Below are 27,254 nucleotides of genomic sequence, written 5' to 3'. Positions count from 1 at the left end.
GCGTGGTCAGGCGGCGTGCACCCGGCGTGGTCAGCCCACCTGGCGTGGTCAGCCCACCTGGCGTGGTCAGGCGGCGTGCACCCGGCGTGGTCAGCCCACCTGGCGTGGTCAGCCCACCCGGCGTGGTCAGGCGGCGTGCACCCGGCGTGGTCAGCCCACCCGGCGTGGTCAGGCGGCGTGCACCTGGCGGGGGACGCTCATCCGTCGCGGGGACCAAGGCCTGGGCAGCGTCTCAAGCCTGCGCTGCGCCGCCGGCCCACGACTCCGGCCCACGGGAGGAGCGTTGCGGACGTCCTCGGGCTCCTCGGTGGGGCGGGGCGCGCCGGCCGCCAGGGGGCGCCGTGGCCGCGCGCCCGCCGGCCGTTGCGTTTCCGGGCACTCGGGCCCAGCGCCGCCATCGCCGCCGCGCAGCGCCCGCCGCTCCCGTTACCGGGGCAACCGCGGCGCCGACTCCGCGCCATTTTCAAACTGTCCCAGCGCCGCCGCTGAAGTGCGGGGCGGAAGGAACCAGCCGCGGGGCGGGGGCGAGCCCCGAGGGGCGATGCGGCCGCGGGCGGAAGGAGCGGCGGCGGGAGCTGCGGGTGAGTGCGGCTGTGGCGGCGGGAGGGCTCCGGCAGGTCCCCGCGGGCCGGGCCCGGGTGCTGCCGGGAGGGCTGCCGCGCGGCCGCGGGAGGAAGTGGGGCCCGGCCTTGGCGGCGACGCCCCCGAGCCGCCCGCTCCCTCCCGCGCCGCCCCCCGCGGGCGTCGGTGCGGCGTGTGCCTGCCGCCGGCCGCGGCTGACGGGCTGACGGAAGAGTTCAGGTGCCTGCCGCCGCGGGTCCAGGCCTGTGAGTGAAACCGCGGCGCCGCAAAGCGCAGGGCGGGAGCCGCTTGGGGACCTTTGTCCTGCGCCTCCGTGAGCCCCCCGCCCTCCCAGGCTCGACTCTTTTAAGTTCAGCGTGGAAAAACACGAGGCAGCCTAAGTAAGGTTGGTGTTTTGTTTTCTTCCGACCCCTGTGCTTACAGGATACACTTGTAAGAATGAGACGTAGGGGCTTCGGGCCGCCCGGGTGGCCCCGCGGCCTAGCGCCGCCTTCGGCCCAGGGCGTGACCTGGGGACGGGGATGAGTCCCGCGTCGGGCTCCCTGCGTGGAGCCTGCTTCTCCCTCTGCCTGTGTCTCTGCCTCTGTGTGTGTGTGTGTCTCACGAATATATAAAATGTTTAAAAAAGATGTACTGGCTTTCAGTCACCCTTTCCTTCAGTATTAAGCGAGTGAGGAGTTCTAAACACGTACGCGGGGGGGACCTCCAAACTTACCCTTTTTAAAAAATTACTATTTTATTTACTTATTCATGAGAGACACAGAGAGAGAAAGAGAGGCAGAGACACAGGCAGAGGTAGAAGCAGGCTCCATGCAGGGAGCCGGACGCGGGACTCGATCCAGGGTCTCCAGGGTCACGCCCTGGGCTGCAGGCAGGCGCTCAACCTCTGAGCCCCGCCCCGGGCTGCCCCAAACCTACCCTTTTATGCTGTGCTGGAAACTTTTCAGTGTAGCCACAGTGTTTGGGTGACGTAGGTACCGCTCACTGATGAGGATGCTTTTCGTTCTTCCGGGGGAGAGGAATGGATTTTAATCTTTTCCATCCGTCCTGTGTTTGGGTGTTTTTTTTTTTTTTTATTCGTCTTCATTGACCGTCTCAGCCAAAGGAGGAAGTCCTAATTCTCGGTAAACAAAAGCTGGTACCAGACAAAGGGGAGAAATGTCTGAGTGGGGAGGCCCTGCTAGTTCTTGACAGGTGTACGGGCCATGTCTCCAGGAGTGTATTTAAAACGCCTTGCACGGGATCCCTGGGTGGCGCAGCGGTTTAGCGCCTGCCTTTGGCCCAGGGCGCGATCCTGGAGACCCGGGATAGAATCCCACGTCGGGCTCCCGGTGCATGGAGCCTGCTTCTCCCTCCGCCTGTGTCTCTGCCTCTCTCTCTCTCTCTATCATAAATAAATGAATGAATGAATGAATGAATAAAAACTATCGCCTTGCATCATCAGTCCGGTCACTCTTGTGAAAGGAACCTAGAAAGTCCATGGGGACGCCCCTAAAAGGAAAGGTTAGCCAAGAGCGTGGAGAGAGAAAGATCTGTTGAAAGGAGTAGATTAGAAGTGATGTGGCACGTTGCTGCAGCTTGGTACAGATAACTATGCTTGATCTTAGCCAAAAGGCCAAGAGGCCATTGCAGCTTGGTACAGAAACCAAGGTGCTGGATCAGGACTCAGGAGACCCCAATGCTTACCTTCTTTGTGGCCCAGTGGTTGGGCAAAGTTGCTCTCCAGAGACAGCCTTTCCTCACATTTGATGTGAAAGGATGTCTAGTACACCATGTCTCCCTTGTGAGGATCAGTTTTGCATGTATTCACATGCATTCGTGTTTTATAAGTTGTGAAAAACAATAGAGATGTTAAAGCAATATTCTGTTTGTCTTAGAAATATGAATACTAGAACTATACTTACCTGGTAAAGGTTCTAAACAAGCAATTTTTTTTTGAAGATTTTTATTTATTTATTCATGAGAGAGGCAGAGACACACACAGGCAGAGGGAGAAGCAGGCCCCATGCAGGGAGCCCAATGAGGGACTCGATCCCAGGACCTGGGCTGAAGGCAGACGCTAAACTGCTGAGCCACACAGGGATCCCTAAACAAGCAATTTTTTAATAACTCTATCTTAGGGTACATTAATAGAGAACACACTCATAGATATTGAAAATATTGAAAAAGAAGGATGAACTGTGTGTAGAGATTCATATGTGTTTGTGTCTTTTTTTTTTTTCATTAAAATTTACATGACAAAATGCACAGATTTCAAGTGTACTATATGAAGACCTTTGGTAAATACATTTGTGTAACCAGTACCCCAATTAACATAATATTTTCATCACCCCAGAAAGTTCCCTCATAACCCTTCCAGTCAGTGTCCACTCCCATTGACCCAGGCCACAGCTATTCTGGTTTCTGTCTACATAGTTTCATTTTGCCAGTTCCTGAATTTTTTTTTTTAAGATTTTTATTTATTTATTCATGAAAGACACAGAGAGAGATGCAGAGACACAGGCAGAAGGAGAAGCAGGCTCCATGCAGGGGCCCGATGTGAGACTCAATCCCGGGACTCTGGGATCACGCCCTGAGTCAAAGGCAGACGCTCAACCGCTGAGCCACCCAGGAGTCCCAACCATTCCTGAATTTGATGTGAATAGAATCATACAGTATGTATGTCTGGCCTCTATTGCTCAAGTAGTGTTTTCCAAGTTAATTCATGTGGTTGACATATATCAGTATTTCCTTCTCTTTTATTCCTGAATAGTATTATATTGTATAAGTATCTCGTAGTTTATTTATCTGTCTACTGTTGATGGACAGTATGTTTCCAATCTGGGGCTATTATGAATAAAGCTGTTATGAACATTCTTATAGAGTCTCTTTGTGGATGTTTATTTTCATTTCTTTGAAGAAATAGAATTATAGAGTTCTGGGGTAGAAGTTTAACTTTATAAGAAACTGCCAGACCTTTTCCACCATGATTTTACGCTCTTGTCAGCAATGTGAAGATTCTAGTTGCTCTAAATCCTTGATAACATTTGGTCGTGCACTTTTTAATTTTAGTCATTTTGGTATGGATGAAATTATATCTCCTTGTGGTTTTAATTCATATTTCCATATAACTAATGGTGATAAGCACCTTTTTATATGATTATTTCCATTCAGTTATCTTTGCAGGGTGCCTGTTCAAGACTTTAGCCCATTTTCTTACCAGATTGTGATTATTATTATTATTATTGAACTATAAGTGTTCTTTATGTATTCCATATACAAATCCTTTGTCAGATATTATGAATATTTTCTCCTACCCCTTCAATGTCTTTTTGTTTCTTAGTGGAATATGTTGATGAACAGACGTTTTTAATTTGATGAAGTCCAAAAATCTATCAGGTTTTTCTTTTATATTTAAGTGCTTCCAAAAGAGACTTCTCTAAAGATTCTCTGCCTATCTCAGGCTTAGGAAAATATTCTTTGTTTTCTCCTTTTTTTTTTTTTTTTAACTTTTCAATATAGGTTTATCAGGAGATACTTCTTTTACTACAGCAACATGACTATCATAAGCACTGCATTTAAATCAGTCTAAATATTCTAGAGGGCTGCCTACCCGAAGAAAAACCAAAAATAGTTGCTTCATATTGAAAGACTCTTTTCTTATCATGAAATAGTAATGATAGCCATAATAATAGAATGATGTTTTACTCTCTTCTTTTTAGGACTTTAATTTTAGGTAGTGAATAAAACTAGTTTTGGAAGACAAGATGACTACAGCTGCAGAAAGAAAGTATATTAATATTAGAAAAAGATTGGATCAGTTGGGATACCGCCAGACTCTGACAGTGGAGTGTTTACCATTGGTAGAAAAACTTTTCAGGTAAAGATGAAAATACAGTTCTAAACCTGTGTGGGCCTTTATCCCATTTATCTAGTTTCTATTAAACTTCATGTAACAGTAAAGAAATGGGTAGGTTTTTTTTTGTTTTGTTTTGTTTTTTTTTTTAAGTCCTTCAGTCATCTGAAGCTCATCTATTCTTAGATCCTACTCCCATAAAAAACATCAGTTCAGGGCCTCTGCATTGCAGACCTCTAGGGGTCACCTTTCACACTATACTATTCAAAGCAGATGTTTCTGAGAGTTCTCTCTGAATAGAATTACAATTTTTTAATGTGATTTTCTGATATCATTGGGAGTTCTGTGTCTGCCTCATTAGTTTTAAATTACTGTGATTCGATAAAGGTTCTCTAATATGTGGTTAGTCATACTTTAGCAGTTACATGTTACTTTAACTAGAAGATTCTATGTGATTTTGTTCTTTTCCATTTTCTGTTCTTTCCTTGAGACTGGAAAAGGGAAATGCTGACAAAGTTTTGCATTAGGACTACAAGCTATGATGATGGTAAGAAGAGAATGGAAGAAAGATATTTGGTGGTCTTTATTATGGCCTCCAGAACCCTTCATGATCTAGTTCTAGCTCTACAATTCAGGGTTGTAGGGTGGGTGAAGTATGCCTAACCTTCTAAGAAACTGGCAGACTTTTCCCGCAGTGAACTTATACTCCTACAGCTTCATCTGCCATGAATTTAACCACTTGGAGCTCCCTAAACATAAACACTCCCTACCGGGCTCTCCCTACTGGGCTCTCCATGTGCTATTCTGTCTGCCTGGTAAGTCCCTCTGTCCTCTCCCTCCTGCCCTATGCTTGTTTATCTGTATGGCCTGCAGGATTGTCACATCTGCCACATGTTACCTTCACCACTTATCATTGTTGGAAACTTGTTTTCGTTTTTCCTTTAGAATGCAAACTCCATAAGACTAGAGGTTGACTTCATCTTTGCTATACCTAGTACAGGCTGAAAACATATTTGGCACTGAAATAGTTATTGAGTTTATCACATAATATAACTTTTGACAAATGGTCAAAAGCAAAAAGCAGTATTACCTGCTCAGTAAATACTGGTGGAATGAATATTCTACTGGTATGTGTTCTGAGAGGAAAGGAACCAGTTCTTATAGACTAGTACTTAGCAGATAACAGGTACTCAATAAATCTTTGCTGAATGTGCAGATAAGTTTCACAGATTCCACAGGATCAGGTGACTAATTGGACATGGGGGATGAATGAGAGGAGAGATTGAAACATACACATAGTTAACATGTATGTTTTATAACTTTTAATCTTATTTTGAGAAATTTTTGAGCATCTGGTACCTTGAAAGATTTCTTGTATTTTTGTTTTTAGATTTGATCTCACTTAATGTTAACATTTAAGTCTTCTTTTGAAATATATTCTTAGCTATTAAAAGTTAATGGACTGTTTCCTTGTATTTATGTTTTCTATTCTTTAATTTCAGTGACCTAGTTCATACAACAGAAAGTCTTCGGAAATCAAAATTATCTACTGTGAAAGCTGAAAAAGAAAGTGCCAATTTTGATTTTGTTTTGGAACCTTATAAACTTGAAAATGCAAGATTGATCAAGGAAAATAATGAATTATACCTGGAATTAATGAAACTGAGAGAACAGTCAAGCCAACACATTAAAGGTACAGATTTGTGGGACGCCTGGGTGACCCAACAGTTGAGCCTCTGCCTTCAGCTCAGGGCATGATCCCCAGGGTTCTGGGATCCAGTCCCTCATCAGGCTCCCTGCGAGGAGCCCGCTTCTCCCTCTGCCTATGTCTCTACCTCTCTCTTTCTGTGTCTCTCATGAGTAAATAAAATCTTTAAAAATAAAAAAGTATAGTTTTGTGATTTTTAAAATGCTGTGGTTTTGCCCTTTTTGTTTTTTATGTAGGGAAGACTCATGTAGAAATGTGAGAGGCTTCCTGATAACAGACTGGAAGTAATGTAGAGTGCACTGAAGAGTTCCCAACAAGTAAAATAAATTCGCGTTTCATAGCTATAATCATCCTCACTATACATGAATTAAATTTTTAGAATTAGGGATCCCTAGGTGGCTCAGCGGTTTGGCACCTGCCTTCGGCTCAGGACGTGATCCTGGAGTCTTGGGATCAAGTCCTGCATCGGGCTCTCTGCAGGGAGCCTGCTTCTCCCTCTGCCTGTGTCTCTGCCTCTCTCTCTCTGTGTTTTTCATGAATAAATAAAAATATTTAAAAATAAATAAATAAAATTTTTAGAATTAAAATTGCTATAGAAAGAAGCACAGCATAGTCAACGATATTGTAATAGCACTGCACAATGATAGCGAGTAGTTACACTTGTGGTGTGCATAGCATAACTTACAGAGAAGTTGAATCACAATGTTGTACACCCAGAACTAATGTAACGTGTCAACTATACTCAGTAAATTATTTTAATCAATAAAAAATATTGCTGTAGGAAATATTAAATGCTGAAATTAAAGAAATGTCCTTGAAACGACTTTCGTTTCTCCCTAAGAAGACTAAAATGAGGTGAAAGCCTCGTATCATTCCGATTCTTTAATACTTCGTCTTCGAACTAGAAGAGTGAATAGAATGATTTCAAAGGTCCTGATTACACCTTCAAAGGTGATGACTACAGAGGATAATTGAATGGCTATCTTACTATAACTTCTTCTTAAATTCAGTAGAAAGCCCTGCCTAATACCCGGCATGAATTCATAATCCTTCAGTTTCATACCCAGTTTACTACATTAGATCAAAAACCATAATTTATATTAAGCCGTATAGCAGAGGAAAACTAATTCCCTTTTTTGTTTAGTGACTTACTTGTAGTTTTGTTAACAGTGCTAGAAAAGGTAATAGCCTTTCAAACATATCTTGGATAAGAATCAGATGGAGCCTTTCAAATTAATGTGACTTTTTGAATCTTTGTGAAATGGAAGGACTTCATAGATTTCTTGATCTGTAAAATAGTCTGAATCTTTTTCATTTTAAGAGTTGAAAACTACGGTGAAGAAGTGTGCACGTGAAACAGCTGATCTGAAATTTCTAAATAACCAATATGTTCATAAACTCAAACTTTTGGAGAAAGAGAGCAAAGCTAAGAATGAAAGAATTCAACAACTTCAGGAAAAGAATTTGCATGCTGTAGTACAAACTCCGGGTGAGTCTGCTCCTTCTCAAAACAAATTATACACACCTAATCTTTTAAAGATTTTAAAACTGTTGGGCAGCCCCGGTGGCGTAACAGTTTGGCACTGCCTGCAGCCTGGGGTGTGACCCTGGAGACCCGGGATTGAGTCCCACATCGGGCTCCCTGCATAGAGCCTGCTTCTCCCTCTGCCTGTGTCTCTGCCCCTCTCTCTGTGCCTATGAATAAATAAATAAAATCTTTAAAAAAAAAAAAAAGATATTAAAACTGTTGACTAAAATAAGACTAGATGATTTTGGATTGTCACATAAACTTTTAAATTTATCTCTAAAGATCCAGGTTATATTTTATACGTGTGCTTAGGAATGTTATATAATAGTAGTTTTTTAGATACAAGTAGTCTGACTTCAATGCTCAGAGTTTTATTTCCTTAATCATTATTTTAACTTCTTTTTAAAATTGTTGGGGCATCCCCGGTGGCTTAGCGGTTTAGTGCCGCCTTCAGCCCAGGGCATAATCCCGGAGTCCCAGGATTGAGTCCCACATCAGGCTCCCTGTATGGAGCATGCTTCTCCCTCTGCCTGTCTCTCTCTCTCTCTCTCTCTCTCTCTCGTCTCTGCATCTCAAATAAGTAAACAAAAATCTTTTTAAAAAAATAAAATAAAAATAAAATTGTTATTATCTTGTTTTAGTATTTTTTTTCCAAACCAAACTGTATTCAGCTTTATTAAAGATACTTGTCATAAACAATCGTGGTATTTCAGGGAGGACATGGCAGACAGTCGTTAGCAGTATACAACAGCTTTCAAAAATCCATTCTTCAATGGACTACCAAAATCAGAAAGCCACTGTAAAGCCCAATGAAGTCTTCATGTGATATTCTGAACAGGGAAGGTTTAGGGTGAGGGTTGATGGTTCATGCTTAACATGTTGTTTAACAACTTCTCATAAGCCAGTCCTGACTTTCAGGAAATGAAATGAAAATGGCAGAATTATCAATGTGAAGATCCACAAGCTAAAAAAAGGAATTCTTTTGAGGGATGCCATCTCAATATTATCATTATTTTAGTTATAAAGGTAACCCATACTCATCAAAGAATTTGGAAATGACATGCTTTCTGTATTTCTTAGTTTATTTTTAGCTTTATGCTTAGTAGTTCTATAGCAAAAGAAAAGAAGTGAAGGGGCATATCCAGAGTTGAGGGCGGTCCAGGCATAAATTTGGTGGAAGCATCTCAAGTACCAGTGACAAGATCATTGAGATGTCTGAATCAAGGGATGAAGATTATGGGAGTGAGTGGGGTGTAGGAAGGTGCTGGATTATGAGATGAGGTGGAGACTGAGAGATTAAGAGCATGGCGAGGACCAGAAATGATTTGGTCAGAATGACGACTGGGATCAGAAGGAGTTGGAGATCTAGATGCTGGCACAGTTCTAAGTGGTGGTGAAGACCAGACATAATCATCTTAGAGTGATTAGAGTGTGCCTGTAGCTGAGTGGAATCAGAGGAGAATCGAAATGGCAGGAAATGAAATGGAGAGGGGGACTGTGGGCTAAAGGCAGAAAAGAGTGAGAAACTTGGGAGAAGGTCTCAAGTAACTAGAAGATTAAATAGAAGAATGAAGATAATCAAGTTTCCTGAGAAAGGAATGGGGCAGATTCCAGAGAGATTCAGCAGGTCTAATCTATAGAATTCAGTGACTCTGGAAGACTTGGGAAGAAGAGGAATTCCCAGATTTCTGTTTCAAGTGAATGAGCTGGTGGATGATGGTACTATTTTTAAGGTAGAGAAGGTAGAAAGCAGAGCAGGAGTTCATTTTGGCATGTGTCTTATACCCAAGGAACATCTGATTTGAGATTTCTAGTACACGGTGGGATATGTGGATCTGTTTTTAGGGAGATTCAAATTTGGGAGTCATTGGAGTATTGTGGGAATTGAAGTTACAGATACCATAGGAATTACCTAGTGAGATTGTGTAGACTGGGAAGAAAGAGCAGACCCTGAGAGGAGGTTGGTATTTAAAGGACTGGTGGAAGGAGAAGGTCTAAAAGAAACTGAGAAAGAACAACCAAGGAGGAAAACTAGGAAATAAGAGGAGGAGAAAATGGTTTACCTTGTTTAGGTGTGTGACTATAGGCAAATCATTTAAATACTTCTGATCCAGTTTCTTCATCCTCAAAACAAAAGATATGTATACACAAAATGTGTCAGGCTTCTAACGAAGACATGGCTGTGGATTATGTTTGTTCTTTATGCAGATAAATTCATTTTTCAAGTGTGTGTCTAATCTTGGCCAGGTACTGGGGAAGGTAAATTATCCGTGTAATTTGGATATATCTTTCCATAAAAAGAAATTACTCCCACTAGTTTTAAGGATAATTAAGTAGACATAGCCCACTAATTCAGGTTATAGCATCTTTTATATTACAGATGACATTCATTCATTATTTACTAATTTTGCTGCATGAAGTTTCTATTATCTCTTCTTTGGGGATTGCTTAATAAACCTGTTTATTTTAGCTATCACTGCTTTAAGGTTCTCATTTGCCAGTTTTCTGCTGATGATGGTCTCTTGGATTTATGACAGCAAATACCACAAGATACGCTCAACTTTTAATCTCACCAAAGTCTTGTTCCCATATAGTGGAGGAACAGATTAAGTACCACGCATGCAGAAAATAAAACTTTTTTTATAACCATGTCTTATTGAGATTTTCAGGAATGCATTGTTTAAAGATCAGGGAGTGAGTATATATAAGGGAGGAGATATTTTATATCTAGGTAACTAACTAACATGAGCTAGAGACACCCTTTATAACAAAAAGTCTAACATACTGGACTGTTTAATTCTAAGACAGTGTTTTGTTTCTTTTAAAAGGCGCAGCGGTTTGGCGCCGCCTGCAGCCTGGGGTGTGATCCTGGAGACTCGGGATCGAGTCCTACATCGGGCTCCCTGCATAGAGCCTGCTTCTCCCTTTGTCTGTGTCTCTGCCCCTCTCTCTCTGTGCCTATGAATAAATAAATAAAATCTTTAAAAAAAATAAAATAAAATAAAACACATTTGTGTTTTAGGTGGCAAGAAAAGAAGTATTGCTTTCAGGCGCCAGCGTATGCAGATTGACGAACCAGTCCCTCCCTCTGAAGTCAGTTCATATCCAGTTCCTCAGCCAGATGACCCTTACATTGCAGACCTCCTGCAAGTGGCTGATAACAGGTGGATTAAATCATTTATTGTTGGTTTCGGTTAATTACTGATTACTGTTTCTTGATACTAGGGCTTCCATCTTCTTAGCTGTTTTATCTCCAGGGCCTAGCACAGAACTTTGCATGAACACTCAGGAAATCCTTTCTGAATATATCCTGAATATAGAATGTTTTTACTTGTCTTGAAATTTTGATCTCAGGTAGATCATAAATCTGATGTTTCTGTCCATATTTGCTTTAAAATAATTTAGGGCCATCTAGGACCTGTTTAGTAGAGTTGCTTTAATATATAATTTTATCACCTAATTTGTCTTTTGCAGGCTCTCTTACTTCATATTATGTCTAATGCCAGTGAACATGAATAGATTTGTAACTGGCTTTGAAGTTCTTGCTTCATGATTCTCTAGCCCTGTGTGTTTGTTTTTCCTTAAACTGGAATCAGATATAAATTCTGTTTTAATTAAAACTTCGTTAAGGTCTCTGGGAAAGGCACTATGTAAGTGTTCTGGGGATAGAAAGATGAGTAAGATGGTATTGCTGCTCTTGAGAAGCTTTTATTCAAATAGTAAAGATAAGAAATACACAGAATGCCATTAAGAAAATTATAAGAGGTTCAAAGAAGCAAGAGAACACTCATGACAACTTCTGTGGTCATAGCTGGAGAAACATGGTAAAATATGTACTATGGTAGTAAAATTGGTTAGTGCAGAAAATCTTTCATTTTGTAGATCATGCAGAGAACATGAAGAGTTTTGCTGCTTTATTAATTTCATAACAATCTAAAGGAACATTAGTTGAGGTACTGATTAGGATCTCTTAGTTATTGTCACACAGTATTACATAACTATGTTTATACAGTTACCTGACCTTAATTGTGAAATATTTTGTGGGTTTTTTTTTTCTGTTATTGTTGTAATCTAGGACTTCTCAGCAGTGTGTTAGTATATTATATAAGGAGGCTTTTGGTCTCCATATATGTCATTTTCTGTGTTTATCTTTCTCCTTAACATCTTTCATTTCTATCAAACCATCGTAGGTGGCATTGGTCACTTGATGATCTTGTTTGCTTTCTTTCACACATACATTTTGTTTGCATTCTGGGTAATCTGTGTGCATACATATGAGTGCAGTTGCATACAACTTTTCTCCTAAACCTAGGGTAGTAAAAATATTGGTGCCATTAATAGCAAGGACAAGGTGTGTCCAGCCTCACTTACTCTACTTCATGGAAAATCTCTCTTAAAAGCAGACCTCGCTTCTGGCTTTATTTTTCCACTATGAAAGTGGTTATATCCTATGTATGTTAATGTTTGGCAAAGTGTGATGTAGTACAGATACACGTGGGCAGTTGTAGAATTCAGATAATTTGAACAAATCTTGATTTTGTTAGAATTAATGAGTTCCAGAAAGGAGTAGGTTTTTGCTGTAGTTAATTGGTAAATTGTAGTATTTCTCAATAGTTTTCTTCTCTCCACAATTGCAGAGTAGTTCGTTAGAAAGTACAGGGTCATTTAGGGTCAGAAAATATACTTTAGTCCCTTATTTCACTTAATGATGTGCATTTTGGGCTAGATGCTCTAGTTACCTGAACCTGAGATTTGGCAGCAGTACCTCAAAGAGTTTTAAGGATCAAAATGTAATAGTAGGCCTAATGTTATCTGAGTTTCAAATTATTTCCCACTAGGGGATCCCTGGTTGGCTCAGCGGTTTAGCGCCTGCTTTTGGCCCAGGGTGCGGTCCTGGAGTCCTGGGATCGAGTCCCGCATCGGGCTCCCGGCATGGAGCCTGCTTCTCCCTCCTCCTGTGCCTCTGTCTCTCTTTCTCTCTCTATGTCTATCATAGATAAATAAATAAATCTTAAAAAAAAATTATTTCCCACTCAGTTTTTTTAATCTATTCTTGTAAAATTAAATCTCCAAGATGGTGTACTCTATTTATGTTGTGGTTTGGAACCCTTTGGCACAATATTTCATAACTTATTGAGAAATAGAAAGTAGAAAATTTATGGGAGAATATACCTAGTTTCATTTCTTGGGGTTTTGCTTTTTTTTTTTTTTTTTTGTATTTCTTAATAAAAGTATATTGGCATTAATTATAAATGTATTTCAGAATTCAAGAACTTCAACAGGAAGTCCACCAGTTACAAGAAAAGTTAACAATGATGGAAAGTGGACTGAGGGATTATAACGAGCAGGTAGGATTTTTATTTACTTCCATAGTAAGGATGCATGGTTACATTGTTGAGATGGATATGCTGTGGTTGTAAATAAAGTTGGGTTATATTTGGGATAACTGATACTGAATTTTTATTCAGCTTTTATCTTTTCCACCAATTTGTTAATAGAGATAATAGCTGGAGTGATTTAGATAGCTTCAGAGTAAACAGTGCAGTCCCTTGGTTATAATAGTTTTTGGGGGTTTCTTTAGGTGAATCAGCTATCTCCTCTAGTATTGTAACCATATTACTTGTTTCCATCTTGGGAGATATTTTACTGAAGTATGCTTTGTAGGGGTATCTTAAATAATTTTTTTACTCTTACGATAGATTTTGTCATTTGGAACGTCTTTTTTGATAGTCACACTTCTGTGGTACCATATTTGTTGTGTGTTTTCTATACAAGACCTAGTAAAATGGTTTTCTGAAGAAGCAGGGGAATTAATGTATGTAGGTTAGATCATAATCATACCCTCTATTGTTGTTTTGGCTAAATTGTATTTATATAATTACAGGCTTTCTTTCTTAATATGCTTACTGAAGCTTAAATTGGGTAACATGTTTTTCATTTTCTGCACATGACTGTATTTTTTTGGAGTGAAGTGATTTGCACATACAAATATAGATGTAACTTATGTGTTAGTATAACTGTTAAGTTTGTAAAGTACTTTGAAGATTATTCCGTTAAATTTGGAGTAAAAAGGAATTGTGATCATGTCAACCAAAAAACTTAACTATATGGAGAGAGATGGAAAATATCAAACATGCAGAAGTTGAATATTGTTTATATTTTTCAATTTATAATCACACTTTCACCATATTTTTTTCCAAGTACTTTATAAACATAAGCTGACCAATCTTTACTATCTCTGTGAGGTAGATGAGGTATTTGGAGAAAATAGCCTGACCGTTGTGATTGAAACTATCAATTTATTGTGGTTATCAGGTTATCAGTCTTAGTTGAATGTACTCTGATACCTATTTTTTTTTTTTTGCTCAAGTTTGTTCTGTTTTTCTCAGTCTTTATTCCAAACACTGCTGTTCTCCTCCAGCTCTTTCCCAAGCCTATAATAAACAACCTCCTTCTCAAGATACCACCTTGTCTCAGCTTTATTTCTACCTTAAAATTAGCAGTGTTCACACTGAACTCTCTAGACTTAATGGGTAGTGTGGCATTCTTCCTGTTTAAGGCTTGCTCTATCTCTGCTCTTGGCTCCATTTCCTCTTTTTTTTGGCTTTAATCGATTATTCTTTCTTTAACAATATGGCCACTTTACAACTAGTAATGCTTTTAATCTCCCTAACAATCCTAGAAGGACGTGCTATTATGGTCATTACTAATATCCCCTAGAAAGATCTCCTTTAACCACCTTTCTCTCTTGCCGATGTCTTCTCCTCTCTCAGGCAGACTTCTCAAGAGTATCTTATTCTTACTCTTCTGTCTCACGTCTTTATCTCCTGCTGTCCTATTGCATTCTGGCTTCTGCCTCCCATTACATAAATTGGTCTAGTTAATGACACCAGTGACATTAATTGCTAGATCCAAAAGGATACTTTTAGTCTTTATTTTCTCAATCCCTCTGTAGTATTCAACATCTCTGATAATTTCTCTTTGAAATACTTTCATGACTTCATTTTCTGTTTTCCCTTTTTTAAAAAAAGTCTTATCATTTCTTTTTTGCTTTTTTTTTTTCCTGTGCCTGTTTCCCGAAATATTACTGTTTTTCAGGATCCTGTCTTTGACCCTTCTCCTTTCACAGTATATTTTCTCAGAAGGTCTCATCTCTTTCTTGGTTTAAAATATTCCCTGTATGTTGATGACTTCCCAGTGTTTCTGGCTCAAATTTCTGCAGAGCTCCAGACCCATATATCCAATTTCACACTGGGCATTTCCACTTGAATGAAAGCTCTTCGTACCATATGCCTAGTACTGAACTTGTTATCTTCTCCCTCAAATCTGTTTTCCCTCCTGTATTCTCTACTTTGGTAGCATCACCATCTGTCCAAGCCAACATTCTGTGATCTTTGTAGATCTCATTCTCTTCCCTTCACATACCACTCACTTACTACTCACCAAGTTCTGTCATTTTCAAGTACTTTGTAAACTTACTTTTTCGGCTCTAGTCTATCTTGCTGTTTTATTTTATGCCTTATTCATCTCTCATAAATTTCTCCAGTAGATCTCCCTTCCCCTGGTTTTATTCTTATTCATCTTTTAGTCCAGAGCAATCTTTCTCCTTGGCAAAGTATTCAGAGCTTATAATAATTAACTCCAGCCTGATTCCTCAGATCTCACCATAAATAAGTTCCCTTGTGTGTTACAGTCCAGTCTTACTGAGCCATTTCTGCTCCTTCAATCATACCATGTGGCATTATGCTTCTGTGTCACTGCCTGGAACAGTTCTCCTTTCTTCTCTTTGTAGCATCATATATAACCTTTTTAATTTTTGATCAAGCCTTCACTAATTTCTATAGGCATATGAATATATCATGGAGAGTAAATCAGTTTATTCCCTTAACTACTTTGGTGCCATATACCTTTTTCCTTTCATATACCTTTCATGCAGGTGAATAAGTGTGAATGCATGGTTGATAGTGATCTCTGTGATTTTATGTGTGTTGTTTTTAAATAATTATTAAATTCACCCCAACTGCCTGTCCTTTTCTATATTGAGTTTCAGTAGCAATTCTTTGTGTCCTACTTTCATTCATTTACTCTACATTTATTCCACCAGGCACTGAAGTAGATTAGACCTCAGTTCTGATACCTAATAGTTTATTTTTATATAAACATTGCCTAATCTTGGAGGAGAGGGGGGAAATCTAAAATTAATTGGGAATAATATTTTCAATAGAAATACTTACAAAAGCCTTGTTGACATTCTTATTTTGATATTTTCTGTGTTTATTTTTGCTCTGTGTATATGCATTTCATAATTTCATATAGAGGTTGGTACATGCATGAATGTTAATCTCTTGTATACTTATAAAACATAAGAAATAGAAGTATATCCAAATAAGTGTCCAGTGTTAATTATTTCAGTTCAAAGCATATTTTTAAAGATGATAACATGATTTTATGTCTTCAGATTGAGCTAAGAGAACGAGAGATAGAACGACTATCAGTTGCATTGGACAGGGGCCGCTCCCCTGATATTCTCTCTTTGGAGACTAGAAATAAAAGCAATGAGAAGCTTATTGCTCACTTAAATATTCAGGTAATGACTTTATAATTATTTCGCTGGGTATATAAAATCCTTAAGTATCATGTATTTGTAAAAGTGACAGAGTTGTTCACTAGTGTATTATTTACAGTGGGAAAAATTTGATAGAGCCAAAGTATCCAGAAATAGGATGCAACTATTGAAAAATCATGTTTTTAAAGAATACTTAATGAGGCAGAAAAATATATACACCGTAATGTTAAATATTTAAAAGAGGAGAATAAACTGTAGACACAATGTGATCTTCAGTTTTGCTTTTGGAAATGTGCATATGAACTTGGAGAGAGAAAACACTAGAAGAGAATACAGCAAAGTAAACTAACAGTTTATCTTTGGGTCATGAGGTATTCTTTTTCATTTTCTTTATTTTCAAAAATTTATTTGTTTTATAATGTAAAAAAGATTTTTATTTTTTTCTTATTTTATATTTTTTTATTTTTTAAAAAGATTTGTAAAAAGAAATAGAAAAACTAAACATACGGGCAGCCCAAAGGGCTCAGCCGTTTAGGCCACCTTCAACCCAGGGTGTGATCCTGGAGACCTGGAATCTAGTCCAATGTCAGGCTCCCTGCATTTGCCTGTGCCTCTCTGTGTCTCTCATGAATAAATAAATAAAATATTATTTTATTTATTTTATTTATTTTAAATTATTTATTTATTTATGATAGTCAGAGAGAGAGAGAGAGAGAGAGAGAGAGGCAGAGACACAGGCAGAGGGAGAAGCAGGCTCCATGCACCAGGAGCCTGACGTGGGACTCGATCCCGGGTCTCCAGGATCGCGCCCTGGGCCAAAGGCAGGCGCCAAACCGCTGCGCCACCCAGGGATCCCTAAAATATTATTTTAAAAAGGTAATCATATAATAGATTCTCTTGCCTTGCATTTGACTTGGGAGTAAAAGAACAGGAGACTTCTATAAAACATGTTACATTACCTGTAGAATTTCAGACATGTCATTGCTGCTTGGGCTGTTACCAGAATTGAGTAAGTCATGAATATCAGCAGTAGCTCTAGAGCAGTGCTCTCCAACACAAATACGATATGAGCCACATATGTAATTTAAAATTTTCTGGGAGCACATAGGTGGCTCATTCAGTTAAGCATTCGACTGACTCTTGATCTCAGCTCGGGTCTTGATCTCAGGGTCATAAATTCAAGCATCTGTGGAACCCACTTAAAAAAGAAAAAGGGGAAAAAATGAATCCCAGATTTCAATGTAAAACATAAAACCATAAACTTTTCTAGTAACTAGATTAAGAAAGTAAAAAGAAGCAAATGAAATTAATTTTAATAATGTGTTTACTTCAGTGTATCCAAAATATAATTTCAATGTGTAATTAATGATGTTGAGATATTTTACATTCTTTCTTTTTTGCACCAAGTCTTTGAAATCTTGTGTATATTTTACATTTATAGGACATCTCAGTTTGGACAAGCCACAGTATGCACATGTGGATACTAGTTACTGCTATATTGGACAGCACAGTCTAGAGTGATATTATCATTGTAGTGATATTCTTGTAATTTTAGAACTCTCTGTTGGAAAAAAGTTCACATACATGTTTTACTTTTCCTTTCCATCCATGTTTAAAAATTGGAAGCCAGTGGCTATATATTTTTATTATACTTCACATTGTCAGTTTTGTGAATCAAAACTGTAAGATTATAAATGTAAAATAGCTCTGTTTAAATTTTTAGTGCTTTAAGAAATACAGTATTTTGAAATATTTTTGTAAGTTCAGTATTTAGGATGATTTTCCAATTCATATACCTGTGAATTACAAATTCAATTTAGGTTGACTTTCTTCAGCGAGCTAATAAAGACCTAGAGAAGCATATACAGGAGCTTATGGAAACCAAGGAAACAGTGACTACTGAAGTTGTTAATTTAAGTAACAAAAATGAAAAACTCTGCCAAGAATTAACTGAAATAGACCAGTTAGCACAGCAGTTAGAAAGACATAAAGAAGAAGTGCTTGAGACTGCCGATAAAGAACTTGGGGAAGCAAAGGTATGTCTGGGTTGTGGGAGTATTTGTTAATTCTACTGGAACATCGTGAGTTTAAGCTTCCTTGATATCTGATTTGGTCTTTTGGTTTGTTTCATAATTCAAGTTTTTCTGAAATATTGTTTATGCTCTCTAAATATGGGTGTGTTTCTGAAGCACACCTTTTCTTAGGATAACTCTCCAGATTTTGTCCTATTTTTCTTCAAGATTTTCGTCTCTGTCCTTTTTATCTCTGTATTGTGAGTAGGCTTTGAAAATATGTCCTCTGTGTCATCCTGTGCTCACGAGCCCTTTAAAAATATTTTCTGCAATAGTATATGTCCTTAAAATCTTTAAGTTGGTAGCTAACATTTTTCATCTTTAAGTTTAAACAGATATGAAAGGGAGCATGTGGCTGGTGTGTTGGGAGGAGCAGGCAACTTTTGATCTTGGGGTTATGAGTACAAGCCCCTGTTGAGTGTAGAGATTACTTAAAAAATAAAATCTTTAAAAAAATAAAATAAAATAAAATAAAAAAATAAAATCTTTAAAAAATAATTAAATAATAGATATGAAAGATATAATTTCCATTTTATTGTAAATACTCTTAAAACTGTCACATTGTTCTTTTAAACAAAGCTAGTAGAATGTAAATGACCCTTTTCTTCTTGAAATCTCCAGAGTTTTTCCTATTTTAACATATTTATACTTGAAGATCTTTTCATGATCACTCTATCAAACATCTCTGCAATAAAAAATATATAAATTGAAACTATATTTATTTAGAACTTGTTTAAATGTCCATAGTACTCAAAGTGGTCTGCAGATTCAGTACAATCCTTATCCAAATCCCAATGACATTTTTTATAGAAATGAAAAAAAGTTATAAAATTACTAAATCTCAAGAAACTGAGAATAGTCAGTGGAGCCTTAAAAATGAAGAATATAGGGATACCTGCCTAGCTCAGTTGGAAGTGCTCAGGGTCATTATTTTGAGCCCCATGTTGAGTATAGAGACTACCAGGAAAAAAAAAAAAAAAAACTTAAGGAGCACCTGAATGGCTCAGTCACTTGAACATCTACCTTTGCCTCAGGTCATGATCCCAAAGTCCTGGCCTGGATCCCAGCATCAGGGTCCCTGCTAAGCAGTTCCCCCTCTCCCTCTGCTTGCCACTGTCACTGCTTGTGCTCACTCTTCTCTCTGTCAAATAAATCTTTTAAAAAATAGTAAGTTTTTAAAAATAAGCTTAAAAAGAAAATGAACTTCATAATTATTGTAGTTTTAATTTTGTTTTTGTGGCTCTAGTTTCATTGCAACACTCCTATATCTTATTCCTCTCTTTTTCCACTTCATTTTGCATCTTCTATGTTCATGCATACAACATACTAAACATAGCTTCTCAAGTCCCATTGGCAGTGCTCAAGAATGACAGTTTGGCTCACAATAGGTTCCTGTTGGATCAAAATATTTTAATGTTGCCATTCAATGCTCTCATTTGATATATAGAGGTTCCACATTGGTAGTAGCAGGTGGAGGGAAATCAAATAAGATAGAAAAAGTAGGAAATGACCGTGCTATGAAAAGAACCCACAAATCAAGGTTCAAGGAAGGTCCTACAAATATATAGGTCCTACAGGTGTATATGAGAGGGCCCTCTTGTTTCAGATGTTACAAATAGCTCCCTGTAAGCATTTAGGATGCCAAGACTTTAAAGAGAAGCATGGACTTTGTCTTCTCTTTACTGAAATTGAGGCTTAAAACAGCTAAAGCCTCCCATCTCACTGGTGAGAAGGAAGACTAAAAAAATGACTTGGTCTTATTTGCAGTGTGACTCAGTGTGATAAGTATTCTTGACTTTTAGGTCTGTACTTAATAAGTTTTTTATTCCTAGAAAGAGATTAAAAGAAAGCTTTCTGAAATGCGGGATCTTGAAGAAACAATGGCAAAACTTCAACTGGTAAGTAGATGTCGTGTTAAATTGCCAGAAATTTTGATAAGAAGATTTGTATGCTATATTTTACATACATTTTTTGTTGAGATGTAATTTACACATTATAATATTCACTCTTAAGCATTTAATTCATTGGTATTGGTATAGTTATGAAGTGCTGCAGCCATTATGATCATCTAGTAACAGAACATTTTCATCACCCCAGAAAGAAACATCATACCCATTAGAAGTCACTCTCCATTTTCCTCTGCTCAGCCCCTGACAACTGCTAGTCATTCTGTTTCTATAGACTTGCATATTTGGACAGTTTGTACAAATGGAATTGTACAATATGTGGCCTTTTGTTTCTGGCTTCTTTCTTTTAGCACAGTGTTTTCAAATCTCATGCTTGTTGTAGCATGCATCCAAGTACTTTCTTTTTATGGCTGAGTAATATTCCATTGTACGAATGTATTTAATTTCACTTATGTTTTTATAATTCTTTAATTTCATATAGAGTAGATGGCAATTTGAATTTGGAAAACCTGTTAGGAATTTTATATTTTTTTAATTACTTCATGACTTGTCAGTTTACTAATATTAAAACTAGAAATTGATAATTGTTGAAGTTGTTGACTTTTATTAAAAGCACTCAGTCTAGGGTACCTAGCTCAATTGGAGCATGCAACTTTTTTTTTAGGATTTAATTTTATTTATTTTAGAGAGAGAACATGTGCACGAGTGGGGGGAGGAGCAGAGGGTGAGGATATCAAACAGTCTCCATGCTGAACACAGGAGTTTGTCAGAAAGCTCGATCTCACAACCCTGAAATTTTAACCTAAGCTAAAATCAAGAGTTGATCACTTAACCAACTGAGCCACCCAGGTGCCCCTGGAGTGCACAACTCTTGATCTCAGGGTTGTGAGTTCAAGCCCCATGTTGGGTATAGAGATTACTTAAAAATAAAATCTTAAAGAAAAGAAACACTCCTCTTTTAATAAGCTTTGGTAGTGCAAACCATTTTCCTAGATAATATTTGCTCTGATAGTCTTCAAATGAGAAAAATGGTAGTCTTCCCAGCATAAGCCTAGATCTAGCATATGGTTTTATAGTCTAGAACTGACAGCATGTCTTGCTTCTAGGTAGAAACTCCTGGGTGGTCACCTAAAAAGTGATTAGGGATTTTTTAAATTTTTTACTTAAATTCAGTTTGCCAATATATAGGATAATACCCAGTACTCATCACATCATGTTCACTCCTTAATGCCTATCACCCAGTTACCCCATCCCCCCACCTACCTCCCCTTCTGCAACCCTTTGTTTCCCAGAGTTAGGAGTCTTTCATGGTTTGTCTTCCTCTCTAATTTTGATGATTGGGGATTTTTTTTAATAGCTTATTAAATTGGATGGGTTTCTTTCTTTTATTAAAAAAAAAATTTGTTTACTCATGAGAGACACAGAGAGAGAGAAGGCAGAGACACAGGCAGAGAGAAAGGCAGGATCCATGCAGGGAGCCTGATGTGGGACTCGATCCCAGGACCCCGGGATCACACCATGAGCCGAAGGCAGTTACTCAACTGCTGAGCCATCCAGGCATCCCTGGATGGGTTTCTTATATTAGAAACTAATACTAATACTAATTTTCAAGTTTTCTTATTATATATATAGTCTTAAACAGTGTATCAGCAACATTGTGGTGGCATAAGGAAAATTAAAAAATGCATCCAGGGCAGTCCAGGTGGCTCAGCGGTTTAACGCCGCCTTCAGCCCAGAGCATGATCCTGGAGACCCAGGATCGAGTCCCATATCAGGCTCCCAGCATGGAGCCTGCTTCTCCCTCTGCCTGTGTCTCGGCCTCTCTCTCTCTGTGTCTCAAATGAATAAATAAATAAAATCTTTTAAAAAAATGCATCCATTGTGATATGCTGGTACATTGTAGGTGCTTGAGTACTTGCTGATTTTTATATGCTCACTGTGAATCACAGTGGTTTCCCTTTTATTCACCTGCAGCTATTCAATTCAATATTGAATAACTGAATCAATTAAACCTGCAAAATATTGTCCTCTCTTTTTTTCTTTTGGATGGGGTCTACTCTTGAATCGCATCAGTCTTGTGAAATTCTTCCATGAGGTCAATAAACAGGAAGTAGATGTTTTGATGTTATTTTTCCTAACAACGTAAACTCTGTGAGGGCAGGGATTTTTGTTCACTGCCATTGTATGTACACTCTAAACAGTTGAGTGTGATTCATAATGCTTGTCTTGCCAAGTTTCAGTAGAATTGGCTGACAGTAAGATATTTTCTGACCTTTCTTATTTTTTCCCATTTATGCTATATTATGTATTTTTAAGATAAATGATATTAATAGCTTACATTTATTGAGCACTTGCCGTGTGCTAGACACTGTGCAGAATGCTTCATATCCTTAGTTTCATACTCACCAGTGAATCCTTGGTGTCCAATAATGCTCTTATCCCCATTGTGCAGTTGAGCCTGCAAGAATAACCAGCATAGTTACTGATACCTACGGTAGTCTTAAGCACTATGTCTTCATTCTGCCTTCCTTTAAAAGTAAGAAAGCTTTAAAACTTTTTATTGCACAAGTACATATTTGTTTTAAAAAGTAGGATAATATGCTAAACAAATTAAGAGAAAATAAAATCTAATAATTCTATTCAGAAAGGAGCACTGTTGATGTTTGGATTTTACGGTCCTTTTAGCCACAGTTGATAATTAACTTTAGTTGGAATTATATATTTGACTAACTAAAAGTGTTTGTGTATATATGAATTATTCTTAATTAAATGTACTTACCAAAATATATATTTTAAGCTTTATAATATTTTATAGAGTTGCTGGAAAACCTAATTATAGTATCAAAATTTGTAGGAATTAAACTTATGCCATAAAGAAAAGGAGAGACTGAGTGATGAACTACTTATAAAATCAGACCTGGAAACTGTCGTTCATCAGCTTGAACAAGAAAAGCAAAGACTTAACAAAAAAATGGAAAGTTTTGCAGTTACAGGTAAAATACAAAATGTTGATAACTTAAAAAGTGAATGTGATTTCCACCTGACTTATTATTTTTCTTAGTAATCTTTCATTCATTTGTTCAATAAATATTTGTGGAGTGCTTGTTATATACCAGAAACCATACTAGGTTTGGAATGGAAAACCTCTCTCCCTCAATGACCTTACAGGATTCTTTCATATTTTGACTAGTTGGTACAGGGAACCCTGCTTGAATATTTTCCAATAGAAGTATATCCTTTTTTGAGGCAGATAATGGAATTATTTAAGACTCAGAGGAAAACTAAAATTGTGAAAAATTGAAGTACAGAAATTGAAGCACTTGCATCACCTGAAAGAACACATTCTCATTCTCTTTCTCCTTTTCTCTCTCTTTTTCTCTCTTCATAGGGCAACTTTCTGCCAGGCACCAACCCTGAATGAGTTAGTTTAAGAAACATGTAAGAATTTATCCACTCATCCATCCATTCGACAAACGTTTATGAGCCTGTTGTATGCCAGGCTCTGTTTTGGGTACTGGAGAATATGATGGTAAACAAAATACACAAGGCCCCTGCTCTTGTGGAGCCTTTGTTCTAGTTAGACAAATTAGCAACACATAAATGAACAAGCCAATTTTAGATGATAAGAGGTATTAAAATGGGGGAAGATGTGCTAGAATTGACTGACCTGAAGTCTCAGAGACAAGACACCAGCCAAATAAAGATTTGGGGCAGTTTTTTCCAGGCAGAAGGAATGGTAAGAGCAGAAGCCTGGTGCTGTCAAATTCCCATGTGTCTTCAGAAGTAAAAGAAAAGCCAGTGTATTATATTATAAAGAGGCTATATCTTAGGCTCTTCAGCATCCATGTGGATAATCTCTTTGACCTCTTCTCCACTTACTGGCTGTATTTCTTGAGTGCATTACTTAACCTCTCTATGCTGTCCCAAGGGTTACCGATGGCAACTACCCAAAGATTGTTCTGAGGATTAAATGGATTAATACGTTAAACTGCTTTGACCTACGTATGTAAGTTTGCAGTTTACTTCCTTTCATACTTAGCTGTAACCTGTCATTTCTGCATGGTCCTTCATGTCTGAAATTCCCTACTTCTCTGTGCTGCAAAAGTATCAGCCTGCCAAAAATCCTACCACAAGTCAACCAAAATATTTACCTTTTACACGTTTACACATGAGCAGCTAAGTACTGGCTGTGTGTGCACCCAACACATCAGTAGCACTATAAAATTTTTTTTTTAAGATTTTATTCATTTATTCATGAGAGACACACAGAGAGAGAGAGAGAGAGGGAGAAGCAGGCTCCATGCAGGAAGCCTGACATGGGACTGGATCCCAGGTCTCCAGGATCACGCCCTGGACCAAAGGCGGTGCTAAGCCGCTGAGCCACCGGGGCTGCCCAGTAGCACTATAAATTAGATAGTCCTGAACTTGAGCAGCACTCTTGATAATGTATGGAAATCTTACTCTATGTTTCTTACCACTTGATCTCCTACTCTCTGCAGGGAACATTTCACATGTTTTCCATTCTCAGTAAACTTAGGAATCTCATTCCACTTCCCATTCTGAGTGGGCGATCTTCAGGTTCCCTAAGAGCATGGAAGCCATCAGGGAGACCTTCTGTCAGTTTCCTGTCCCAAGATCTTTGTCCATTTTTATCTTCCCTCCTGTTACTGTGGAAGTGTGTCCCTCTTAGGAAAGGCCACTGCTTCCGTCTGTTCTCTGGATCCTACCCTCTCTAATTTTAAAACCTTGCATATTATCTTTTTTCCATAACTTTAGCCTGTACTGTTTTTGTCCATTGGCATTTTTTTAAAAGATTTTATTTATTCATGAGAGACAAAGAGAGAGGCAGAGACATAGGCAGAGGGAAAGCTGGCTCCCTGTGGGGAACCCAATGCAGGACTCAATCCCAAGACCCCAGGATCATGCCCTGAGCTGAAGGCAGATGCTCAACCACTGAGCCACCCAGGCATCCCTGTCCATTGGCATTTATTTATTTATTTTTAAGATTTTATTTATTTATTCATGAGAGAAACAGAGAGAGAGAGAGAGAGAGGCAGAGACACAGAAAGAGAAGCAGGCTCCATGCTGGGAGCCCGATGCGGGACTCGATCCCAGGTCTCCAGGATCACACCCCAGGCCAAAGGCAGCGCTAAACCACTGAGCCACTCAGGGTTCCCCAGGCATTTAAACATACTCTGATATGTCTCCTAAGGCAAGGGAAACAAAAGCAAAAATGAGCTTTTGGGACATCAAAATAAAAGGCTTCTGCACAGCCAAGGAAATGGTCAACAAAACTAAAAGGCAACCTATAGAATGGGAGAAGATATTTGTAAATGATACATCTGATAAAGGATCAGTATCCAAAATTTATAAAGAACTTATAAAACTCAACACCAAAAAACAAACAATGCAGTTAAAAAATGAATAGAAGACATGAATAGATATGTTTCCAAAGAAGACATAGAGATGGCCAACAGACACATGAAAAGCTGCTCATAGGGCAGCCCTGGTGGCGCAGCGGTTTGGCGCCGCCTGCAGCCTGGGGTGTGATCCTGGAGACCCGGGATCCAGTCCCGCATCGGGTTCCCTGCATGGAGCCTGCTTCTCCCTCTGCCTGTGTCTCTGCCTCTCTCTCTCTGTGTCTATGAATAAATAAATAAAATTTAAAAACAAAACAAAAAGAAAAGCTGCTCATAATAAAAATCTGTAGCTGAAAAAAGAAAGAAAGAAAGAAAAGCTGCTCATCATCACTTACCATCAGGAAAATACAAATCCAAACTATAGTGAGATATCACCTCACATGTGTCAGAATTGCTAAAATCAGTAACACAAAAAACAACAGGTGTTGGTGAGGATTTGGAGAAAGGGGAACCCTCCTATACTGTTGATGAGAATGTAAACTGAAGCAGCCACTGTGGAAAACCATGTGGAGCTTCCTCAAAAAGTTAAAAATAGAACTACCCTATAATCCAGCAATCACACTACTTAGGTATTTACCCAGAGAACACAAAAATACTAATTCAAAGGGATATATGCACCCTGATGTTTACTGCACCATTATCTACAATGGCCAAATTATGGAAACAGCCCAAGTGTCCATCAACTGAAGAGTGGATAAGGAAGAGGTGGTATATATACATATAATGGAATATCACCACAAAAAAGCATGAAACCGTGCCATTTGCAACAACATGGATGGAATTTGAGAGTATTATGCTAAGTGAAATAGAGAAAGACAAATACCATGTGATTTCACTAATGTAGAATTTAAGAAAACAAATGAGCAAAGGGGAAAAAAGAGAGGCAAACCAAGAAACAGACTCTTGGGGCACCTGGCTGGCTCCATCAAAAGAATGTAACATGTGACTCTTGATATCAGAGTTGTGAGTTTGAGCCCTACAGTGGGTGTAGAGATTACTTAAAAATAGAATAAGAAAAAGAAAAAGGAAACAGACTCTTAACTTTAGAGAACAAACTGGTGGTTGCCAGAGGTGAGGTGGGTAGGTTGATGGGGGAAATAGGGGTTAGGGATTAAGGAGTGCACTTGTCTTGATGAGCACTGGACGATGTATGTAAGTGGTAAATTACTGTACACATGAAATTAATATTACAGTGTATGCGAACTAACTGAAATTAACAAGAAAACATACTTACCCTTTTCCCGATCTATAACAAAAACTGTGACCTACTCCCCTCCAGACACCCTTTTCTCCTTTTCGCATCTTTAACATCTTGAAAGGTGATCCACACTTGCTGTATCTGCCCAGTAGTACTGTTAGCTCCTCAAGGACTCCAGTTGTCTTCTGTTCCCACCCACTACCTGAGGTGCTCTTGGAAAGGCTTCCTTCATTCCCGTTATGCTAAATGCAGTGGACACTTTTCTTCATTAATTTATTTGACTTCTTAGCATTTAACCCAATTGCCCATTCCTTCCCCCTCTCCTACTTCTTAACTCTCTAGTCACTCCTTGGGATGAATTTGCCATTTCATCCTCTGGATTGCATTACATGCTATTCTTTTGTAGATTTCATCTTACTGCACACTTAGAATAATTGT

General features: G+C 38.6%; 1 protein-coding gene across 3 annotated transcripts in view; it reads left to right on the top strand.

Moving 5' to 3' along the window:
* The first annotated feature begins 480 nt into the window (after window positions 1-480).
* CEP135 (centrosomal protein 135) overlaps window positions 481-27,254 on the top strand; it is a 77,694-nt gene continuing 50,920 nt past the window's right edge. For 2 of the 3 annotated variants that reach the window (XM_055341845.1, XM_055341825.1), the window contains exons 1-10: window positions 481-581; window positions 4,284-4,441; window positions 5,920-6,110; window positions 7,447-7,614; window positions 10,676-10,817; window positions 12,917-13,001; window positions 16,112-16,240; window positions 18,040-18,255; window positions 20,124-20,189; window positions 23,053-23,191. In XM_055341845.1, the coding sequence (XP_055197820.1) occupies window positions 4,329-4,441; window positions 5,920-6,110; window positions 7,447-7,614; window positions 10,676-10,817; window positions 12,917-13,001; window positions 16,112-16,240; window positions 18,040-18,255; window positions 20,124-20,189; window positions 23,053-23,191 (1,249 nt within the window). In that variant the 5' untranslated portion in view covers window positions 481-581; window positions 4,284-4,328. Of the gene's footprint in view, window positions 582-855; window positions 968-4,283; window positions 4,442-5,919; window positions 6,111-7,446; window positions 7,615-10,675; window positions 10,818-12,916; window positions 13,002-16,111; window positions 16,241-18,039; window positions 18,256-20,123; window positions 20,190-23,052; window positions 23,192-27,254 lie in introns of those variants that run through there. The other variant, XM_055341836.1, reaches the window with a different exon arrangement.

The sequence above is a fragment of the Nyctereutes procyonoides genome, unplaced genomic scaffold (genome assembly GCF_905146905.1).
Source record: "Nyctereutes procyonoides isolate TBG_1078 unplaced genomic scaffold, NYPRO_anot_genome, whole genome shotgun sequence".
NCBI lineage: Eukaryota > Metazoa > Chordata > Mammalia > Carnivora > Canidae > Nyctereutes > Nyctereutes procyonoides.
The sequence above is the reverse complement of the archived record's forward strand: the minus strand, read 5'-3'. Positions and strand labels throughout refer to the sequence as shown.